Below are 10,518 nucleotides of genomic sequence, written 5' to 3' on the forward strand. Positions count from 1 at the left end.
TATAGGGAAAGGGGATAGAGAGTCCCCCCCCCACTCTATAGGTATTGTCGCGTCCATTGAATGCGACAGAAAAAGCTCATAATTTTACTGCTTATAATTTTAGCTTAACTAAATTACGCCGAAGAAGAAAAAAATTAGCTTTAACTTAAACTAAACCCAGTGGCGCGACAGCCCCTAGAGGGCCAAGGCCTACTGTGCCCATCTCAGTTTTCTTGACCTTGGGCTCTGGGGTGCAGGAGCACATGTTCCGGTCAGGTGGTCAGCCGAACGCGGAACTCCCAGTGCTTAGTTCCCAAGCATGCTTGGTACTCATTTATCTACCCACTTAAGAGATGAAAGGCTGAGTCAACCTTGCCCGGTTTGAGGATCGAACCCAGGACCTGTGGCACAGAAGCGCGAAGCACAACCACTCAGCCACCGGGCGTCTAGCTTTATTTTAAGATAACTTTAAAACTGCTCTATTTATGTCCAATCATGTTAGAGGCTATGTACCCTTTTCGCTCGCACTCACTTGTTTTTTCCTACATTTTAAAAACATGAACGTAATTATAAATGGCTGCGGAATTTGACAGAGTATTTATAGTTTGTCTGCTAAGAGCTCCCCCCGCCACATGGTCTGAGGCCGTCTGCTGCTATGAATACTAGAATAGCGCATTTCAGGGAAGGTAGTTAGCCGACCGGCCTGTGTAGGGGTTAGGGAACTGCCCTTGCTCCAGAAAGGTTCTGGGTTCAACTCCCGGGCAAGGCAAGGATGTTCTTTTCTTGTCTGTACTATCTGTCCTTACTGTGGGAGCAACTATACTGACCTGCAACTATACTGGGAGCAACTATACTGACCTCTTTTAAGGGCACCTAATATGGTGCCCTTAAAAGAGAGGCCAACAAATCTGCCCTGTTAATGTCCGAATTCACGAAAATTTTTAACACAGGTGTGCATTGGGGGGGGGGAGGGAAGGTAGCTTCTCTTCTCTCTGGGGCTAACACAGGAGACCGAAGAGAAAGGTCCTCTTACTCTCGCCGACCCTCAGCCAAAATCTGTCCTAAACAATGACCCCATACCCCACAATTTGAAATAGTTAGACCTCGTTACCATAGTCACCGCCAAGGGACTTGACGAATGGCTAGGGGAGTTTTTACTTTAGACAAACTATGCGTTAACTAGTTCATTAAACATTTTTTTAGAAAAAATTGTACGTTGAGACTTAAAGGTTCGCCACCCCTGGACTAAACCATCTGACAGAGAGCGATGAAATTTGGCATACTAATAGTTCGTAGCACGAAGGTTACTATCGACATTAAAACATTCTATAACAAACCGTTCGAGCGACAAACGGATTGGAATTTTCTTGCGTCATCTCTACTTAATTGCATATCGGATAATCGAATAACCCGCTTACACGAATGGAACCAAGTCATTTTGTATGAAACTAATGCTGAACTTCTCCGTTTAAATTGACATTCTTTGTCTTTTGTCCCCGCCTAATTGCATGAAGAAGAGGTACTGAAATGAAAAAAATTTGTTTATTTTGGAGAAATGCTTCACTAACTAAAATGAAATTTTCGTTTTTCAGTTAAGATAAGGATACAATAGGTGGTCACTTCAAAAGGGTCCTGTTCATTAGTTGGTCTAAACAGGTGTTAGGGGTAAAATTGAAAAAAAATCAAATCTTGCTGCTAGTTCTACATTGAAGTGAGCGACGAGTGTTTTACCCCTCCTTGACTTATAGTTTGTCTACGGTAAGAACTCCCCCCGCCACTAAATCTGATGCCGTCTGCTGCTAAGGAAACAAGAATAGCGCATTTCAGGGAGGGTAGCTTCTCTTTACTTTAGGGCAATACGAAGAAAAAGATTCCCTTTCTCTCTCCCACCCGAGACAAAATAAAGCCTAAAAGTGACCTACACCCCTATTTGAAATAGTTATACCTTGTTACCATAGTCACCGCCACGGGTTCAGACGAATAGTAGAGTTTCTACTTTAGACAAATTGTACTTACTTACACATCATTTAGAATTTAAAAAAGGCACAGAGTGATTTGTTTTGTAGACAAGACTTGTGGCCCCCTCCTGGTGCACTATTAGCTTTGATAAGAAAAAGTTTCAAAAACGTAACACATCAGTATACAGTGTGTCTTTCTCTTAAGTACGAATAATTATTGCTTAATCCAGTGAATAACTCTGAGTTGGTTGCAAGTTCAGCGAGAAAAGGATGGATTTGAATTAATCGGGGGGAAAAAGCAATGAATCTAGGAAACGATATATTTAAAAAAATTCCAAATTCATTAGTTTGGAAATTCTCAAGACGAGGTAAGAAAAAATATAATTTAAAAATAAATAATTTGAATGTATTTGAAAGGAATACACAATTATTCATGAAAGTCTTAATAGAAACTGAAAGGGAAAATTTAATTTTGATAAATTGACGAATTAAACGGGTATAAAAATAGTCTTCAATTATAGATTTTTTCGGAAGGGATCAAATAATATTTTAGTACCCATATATTATACTATTCACTAATATTGATTTATTTTTATATAACTTTATATGACATTTATATTTCATGATACTAACACAGACACTATTAATCAAAATTGTTTATTGATCATAAAACTAAGTTTATTTAATCAAAACACTATACTTTGCATTAAATACCATTAAAAAGAAGAATTACTGCGAAATTTAGGATAGAATATTGCACTCCCCTTTTAATCGAATAACCCGCTTAATTGCATAGATTTGGCTGGAACTGATGGTATTCCTTTAAGGTATTTTGATGGTATTTTGACTGGTTAAGCCTTAGCCATTGTTTCCTCCAAAATCTTAAAGATAACGTCATTGATACTTTATAGCTCGATTTAATAATAAAAAAGAGTTATTGCGAGTACTTTATTTATTTATATATTTTTTTTTCTTTCGCTATGTCATAATTTCAATAAACAACAGTTCCGCAATTGACTGGTCCCGCAGTGGACTGATCGTTAAGACACGGTTCCCAGCAGATCACCGAAGTCAAGCATCACTGGCTACGGTCAGTGTGCGGGTGGGTGACCACTTGGATCAGTCTGCGTAGGGACCGAGGGTGTGCGGTATTGGTCCTCGTTAAACTGTGCTACCGTAAAGTGCTCGACTTCGCGCGCAGGTCGTCGGGCTACCGAAGCGGGGGTGCCATCCCCTCCGCAGAGGATCAAAATTGTGATGGCATGTCTTCGGATCATCCACCGGGATGTTTCCCAGACCGTCGCCAATAGCCCATTGTGCAGCTCTAGTGTGACGTAAATTAACAACAAACAACAATTGACTGATTGTTGACACGGTTCCCAGCAGATCACCGAAGGGAAGATTGCTTCTAGTGAAAATAAACCTTAAGAATATCCCAAAATATAAAACTGAATTAGAAATAAGCGTAAAGACAACTAAACTCCAAACTCAATGTAAATATTTTTTATTTGATGCTTTAACTAGAAATTCTGATTGACAACAAAATAGTTTTGTTTTTTAATAAAGTCTATAAAAAAGTTTATAAATATTGAAATGAAAAAGAGAAGTTATAACGTTCCATTATATAATTTAGATTCTGATTACTTTCATACATTTATGAAAGTAATTGCTTTTTCAAAGTGTGTTGGAGTGAATTAGTTAAAGATTAAACATTACTGCATATTATGCAATGAAAAGCTTTAAGACAATATCAGAATGTCTTTTTTTCGCCGAAAAAAGAATAGAGCAGGTCAGTATAGTTGAACACCGAGGAAAAGAAAGTTCTTTTTCTGAACGTTTTCAACTGATTTATCAAAAACACTGCCCCTTTTATGGTCACGATTTTTTAATCTGTCAATGTTTTACATTAAAAATGAATACTAAGTTGCATATTTTAAACGATATTTTTTTATTCTTCTTTGTGAGCTCATTGTAATACTATTTAATTTATTATTTAAATATCTTAAGAGAATAGCTGGCGAGAAAAGTATGAAGTTTCGTAATTTTGTTTTAAAAAAAACTTCGATGATCTATCGAAGCAGTAATTTTATTTTACTTGTAATGCCTGAAAAACATTAACGTTTAAAATTAATGAATTCTTTTCTGAAAAATTCAAATTTTTTGTGTAATTTTTAGGTGCGTAGGTAAGGTAAGATTTTCTGTATGTCTTTTTCCGCCAGTTATCTTTAGAATTATAATAAGTTTTCTTCCAGATTAACAAAAGATAAAAAGCAACATTTCGGACAAATTTTATTATTTAAAATGAATAAAACTAGTTAAATGTAATTTTTGTTAATGAAATGAATATTTGTAGAAAAAATTAATTTTAAGTATAATTCTTTAAAGTATTATTTTTTGAAATATGTGTTAGCTTTTGTTTTAAATTTTGTTATTCTTTACATTAGACTTTTGTAAATCAAATTTTTAAAAAAGAATATTGGGATNCAAATTTTATTATTTAAAATGAATAAAACGTTAAATGTAATTTTTGTTAATGAAATGAATATTTGTAGAAAAAATTAATTTTAAGTAAATTTTTTAAGTATTATTTTTTGAAATATGTGTTAGCTTTTGTTTTAAATTTTGTTCTTCTTTACATCAGACTTCTGTAAATCAAATTTTTAAAAAAGAATATTGGGATGATGTTCCTACTTCCAAAAAAAAAAAATAATAATAATAATCATTTTTAGGTGTATATAATAGTATAACTCTTTTTGTGATGGTCCAAACTGTTCTAATTCTACAAACCCCATGTTCTTAGTGGACCAACATATCACATGTTCTTAGTGGACCAATGTATCCCATATTTTGTTTTTCACAATAGATCTCAATAATTTCTCTACTTATGTGTATAAATATCAGCAAGAGTAATAATTAAATTAAAGATCCAATCTTTTTAAATAATTGCAATTTATTGTTCTATTCTTATAAAAGCAAATTTTTGAAACCAAAGTAGTAAAGTTCAAAAAATTTATTAATACTGAAATAAATGTTTTTGATCTGAGCCATGTGATTCTTTAATCGGATTTGTGCAAAATGTTAATGAAAAAAATATACAAAAATATATAATTGCTAAGCCCCATCCAACATACCTAATCTCCCCTATAGTATGAAGCTGTTCTAACAGTGTTCAATTAGATTTTAACTTCACATAATAAATTAGAGATTACTCCATAATTTTTACTTAATTTATTTGATTTTTATCCTAAGTCTTTTTATCACTTTCATTTTTCTTTTCCGATCTTTATCATTCAAAATATTAGTAAATCTGTGAACTTTTTTATCTTCTTTTAATGCTTATAATTAAGAAAAATATTCTGGACAAAAACAAAAAAATAGACTTAGGTTATGCTTTCTAGAATTAATATTTTACGCCTTGGACAAATAATTGATCATATTTCAACGTTGTATTCTTTTCACATTATATCATATTCTCTCTAGTCATTTATGGATATTTCGATATCTTTTTCTCGTATTAATAATCATAGATTTTCAGAATCTAAGAGTTGAAGTTTTCTTTATTTTTACCTGAAAACAGCAGCCATATTAGAATTTGCCCTACAATTAAGAGTATTTAAAATAATTATTGAATATCAATGTATTTAAGAAAATCTTAAGTAAGTCATTCTGTAGTTAATCAGTCGAATCAATTATATTGTATTTGATAAGCTTATTTGTAATGAAATTTTATTAATAATCTTTGATAATTTTGCAGATTCTGTCTTACCCAGAACTAGTTCCATATCTGTATATGGACAAGGTCGATCACAATCTTTACATAGTGCTAAGAACTCTGATAAGACATCTGATTCTGGATCATTTTCAAGCATTGACCTGGAAGACAGACCACATCCTCTGGCTTTTGGTAATTTTTACTTTAATTTAGCGTTAATTTTGATATATTATATCTTTTTTTAAATAATAAAGTACTTAATTAGTTTTATTGTCGGCAGTTTTAATTTAATAGTATTTATGATTATTCAAACTATTGATTTTTCAACTAAAGAAATGACTATTAGCAATGATCCTAGTGTTAGGTAATATAATTTCAAAACCACTGTTCTAATCTTTAAAAAAACATGCTATATATTGTGGCTTTTTCTTTTTCTACTGAAATATTTGTTACTGTATATTCTGGTGTATAAGTCAACCCCTTATTTTTGATTTGAAAATTGGAAATTTCTGTATGTTGAGTGTATGAGCTTAACCGTTTAAAATAACCAAATATAAATGTTTCTTAAAATTTAAAAAAAAAATGAAGCATACAAATTTTCTTCACATGAAAAATATTTCATATTGTTCTCTTTGGATATGATACATTTGCCCGCAAATATAGATACTATGAAGTAACGAATAATTGACCACTATTCGATGTTCTGCCCTCTTGCCAAATATATGACCGAATACTTCGCTAAATATTCAGCAAAGTATTTTTGGGAAATGTATTTTTCTACTAAGTTTTTATGTGGGAATTTGAGTAGATTTACTGAAGAATAATCTAAACTCATATTTTTTACTATGCATGATTATAAATACTTTTTACATATATTTGTTAAGTTCTAAAACTTGTTAATTTATGTTCTGAAAGACAATTGGGAAAGCAAAACTTAAAGAATTGAAACTAGATTACTTAATAGTGTAAGTTTTGTTCTGTTGATTTTTTTTAAATAATTGATAACTTTTTTTTTGTTTGGTTCATTTTTCTGTTTCAATTACAGCACAGCATTTTAACAGAGCCTTTCTTATAGACTTAATTCTTTTGCTATCACTTTTCCCTGCATGGTTAGATAGCTGGTATCCTAGGAAAGTGTGATTCTGAATGTTAAAGTTACAACTCAGAACTAAGAACAATTTTTTTTTTTTTTTTCTATTTCTCTTTTGCTTTTTTTATCAGCACTTTTATTATGGCAGCTTTTTTTAAAAAGTTCTAATGAACATTGTTCTTTTATGATCACTTACTGAGCTTTTTAATGTTTAGAATTTTTTGTTTGAGAATTAAGAAGGATTTTTGTTATAGTTTCTATCTAGCTTTTCCTTTTTTAAAAACTTTTGTTTTTAGAAATGTTTTCATTATGAAACGGCAATTAAGAAGGTTTCTATTAAATTTTATACTCCACTTTTTCTTCAAAATATGGTGATTGGAAAACTGAGATGTTTAGCTTTAAGAATTTATTTCAAAAATTAAGATTGTTTTTATTTTGTCTATTTTGATTTTGTATGTAATCCTTTTTTTTTTTTTTTATGGAATTTTTATGATACTACTGCATTTTTAAAAGTGTTTCTGGTAGACTATATCTTTTTTAACTTTTTATGGAGATTTTTTTTAGAAAATATTGTATTTAGCAATTAAAGCTTCGTTTTAAGAACTAAGAGGAGATTTTATTTCCCTTTTGTCTTTATTTCAACTTTACAACCTTTTTTTCTTAATAGCAGTTTCTTTTTTATTTTATTTCTCATAATATTTCTAATTATCTTAAATATTTCTATTATAGTTTTCTTTTCCTTTACCTCATATCATATCGAGATATTGCTAACTTTGGATTAATTTTCAATAATGACTAAACTTATTTATGTATTAAAAATAATGTTTATTAGTAGTTTTATTAAAAAAAAATGTACTATTCTGCCGATTTTTTTTGGCTGCATATACAGTATTCGACCAAATCACTATTTATTATATCTCTGCTATGAAAAACCCCTTTAAATTAAGATGTATTAACATGTAGAAAATCCGAATTCTGCTGCCGGGAGTGAAGGCAATTTTTTGTGGGACTCAGCAGATAATGATGAAGTAGAATCCTTTGCAAAGTGGGATCTGTATGATGACACTGCTATTGTTATTGAATCCGACACAGATAATGTTCTTGGATTTTTAAATTTGTAACTTTATAGAATATTTTATGACAGTTTTCATTGTGTTATATTTTTTTAAATGCTCTAGAATAAATTTTCTAGATTTTTTTTATTCTTAATTTTTTTTCTGGATGTAATTTAAGGGATTGTTTTAAAAAAGAACCCTCTATGTAGAGAAAATATGATGAGAGAAAATGCAAAATTAACTACGTGTAAGATATTAAAATTTAAAATAGTTCTAGAAAATGGTAAATTGATATAGAGTAATTCATGTCAATTTCATTGTTTATAAATGCCGATAATTTACAATTAATGGATGTCTGACTTTATTATCGGTGTAAAAGTCTACTTTTTTGCTTGTATATATGGTAATATTTTCTTTTTAGTTCTAGCTATGTTTAAGATTTTTATGATAAGCTTACCTTTTAACTAATAACTCCCATGTTCCATTTATTATATCACTAATATAAATTTCTTTATTATTTTCCCTTGTATTTTCCTATCTTTATTTCTTACCATAATAGTGAACCTGTGCACTAATTTTTCCTTTGAATCTAAGGAAATTAAATAATAGTTTCAATTATCTAATATCTGGAATTTTAGACATTTAAATTTAGAAAGGGAAGAAAGAACCTACTGTTTTTATTGAAGTTTAAAGAAAAATAATAATTTACATATCTTACTGTTGAATTGTAAAATATCCATATGTGTAATTGCTTTTTATATTGATTTAATCAATTTATTTTTAAGCTGAGGCCACTTATGAAGATTCTTTGCCTATGAAAACTAAATCCAGACTTTCTAAGGATTTGGAAGAAGTCCTAAATGATAATGCTGCTCTTGCCTATTTTATTCAATTTATGGATGCAAAGGCAGCAAAACATTTAATCAAGTTTTGGCTTGAAGCAGAAAGTTTTAAAGTATCTCTGGAGACCAAGAGAAAGACTCTTAAACAGCCAGTTCCTCAAATACCCTGTGATCCCAATGTTTGTGCTGCAAATTCATCTGGCAGTGGAAGTAGTGGCTATACATCAGACAAATCTGAAGAAGTCTTCCACTTGTCTAGTCAAACGAAAAACTCCCTAACTTCAACTTACCATAAGCAAAATGGTTTAAGTATAGGTGCAAATTCTGGTGATGCTAATGTAAATAAAAATGTTTCTCTCGGTGTCAGAGAAAATGTATGTGATAACTCAATCAAATATAAGTCAGTGACGCAGCATCTTTCAGTTGATTCCGGTTGTGAAGTTAAATGCAAGGAGCATTTTTCCAGCTCTGAAATTTCTTGTGTAGACTTTATTGATGACAATAAACCTGATGTAAATAATATTGAAACATTGTGTGAGTCTTGTGTGCAAGAAACAGATGTGATGAATAAAGAACAAAGTTCTGATGTCTTAAAAGAAGGTCTTGTGAAATTAGAAACTAGTAAGCAATTTTATTTTTCTCTTTTAACACTGTGATGTAATAGCTCTAAATATTTTTATGTACATTATTATTATTAATGTTGCTATTTCTTAGATATCAAATTTTAAGAATCTTGCAAACTTACTGTTTTAAATACAGTCGAAACTCGATCAGTCATTCCTACCTTTTACAGTTTTCTGTATGTATCATCTTGTTTTAATTTTCCTGTCACTAATGCTGCCCTTATGATAATAACGGTTTTTTAAAAAAAAAAAAATTAAGCAATCAGAATCCTGTTTTAATTGTTCAAAAAGTTTGCTGACACTTGAAACAAAATTCGCATAATTTAATTTTGGAAAGAAACAGTATAACTGCCACCTTAAATGAGTTTACCAGGGTGTGTATCATTTTTAAAAGGTGCTTATTTTTTATTTACGTTTTTTAAAAGCCCTTAAAGGTGCTTTTTTTATTCGGGGTTTGTAAATCGTATTTAATTTTCTATCGTTTAAAAAAAACTTTTTTCTTTACCTTGTCGATTATCGCTCTAAATTACAAAAAATACATGATTTTCACAATTTTCTGTGCAATATTTATCAGAAATTAGTTATTTTATTGTGATTATGTAAAGTTTTTAAAAATATTCTTTGAATTTGATTGATTTTATGTTTATGAATTAAGAACTTTAAAAGATATTTTTTGAGTGCTTAAAGAGTACTTAAAAGGTGCTTATTTTTTGTTGAAAAATCTGGCTACATACCCTGGTTTACACATTTAGATGAGATTGATACAGTTGCAATGATAATAAAATCAGTGTTTTCTTTACAGAAAAAAAAATGGGAGAGAATTTCTCACCCTTTCTCAAAAACATGGTGAGATTTCAAAAAGTTAAGTGAGATTTCTAAAAATTAAAAAAACACGAATAGACTTGGAAAAATATATTTCTTTAATTATAATTAGGACTGGGCGATATTAGAAATTAGATATCGTGATATATCGTCAGTTTTGCATCGCGATATAGCGATGTATCGCGATATAGTATTTTTGAATTTCATTTACTTTAAGGCACAGAAAGTCAGATTTCTATCAAGACTTCATACGCATATTAATTTAAATCAATTTATAAATTTGAAAATATATATGTTTTGCTAAAGAAAGATATTAAATAAATTGACTAAGATGTACAAATCTTACTTAAAATATTTATTGAAAAAATGTGTGTAGATACAGAATGAAATATTTGCACTTCTTTATCGTTTATAAGGTATAAGCAGTCTTAATTTAA

At 30.3% G+C, this 10,518-nt stretch overlaps 1 protein-coding gene across 1 annotated transcript in view; it reads left to right on the forward strand.

Moving 5' to 3' along the window:
- Positions 1–3,426: 3,426 nt before the first annotated feature.
- The window catches only part of LOC107448216 (A-kinase anchoring protein pkaap), a 32,447-nt gene continuing 25,355 nt past the window's right edge, over positions 3,427–10,518 (forward strand). The window contains exons 1-3 of the mRNA XM_043052699.2: positions 3,427–3,726; positions 5,692–5,841; positions 8,580–9,257. Coding sequence (XP_042908633.1) covers positions 3,693–3,726; positions 5,692–5,841; positions 8,580–9,257 — 862 coding nt within the window. The 5' untranslated portion in view covers positions 3,427–3,692. The remainder of the gene's footprint in view (positions 3,727–5,691; positions 5,842–8,579; positions 9,258–10,518) is intronic.

The sequence above is a fragment of the Parasteatoda tepidariorum genome, chromosome 9 (genome assembly GCF_043381705.1).
Source record: "Parasteatoda tepidariorum isolate YZ-2023 chromosome 9, CAS_Ptep_4.0, whole genome shotgun sequence".
Lineage (NCBI taxonomy): Eukaryota > Metazoa > Arthropoda > Arachnida > Araneae > Theridiidae > Parasteatoda > Parasteatoda tepidariorum.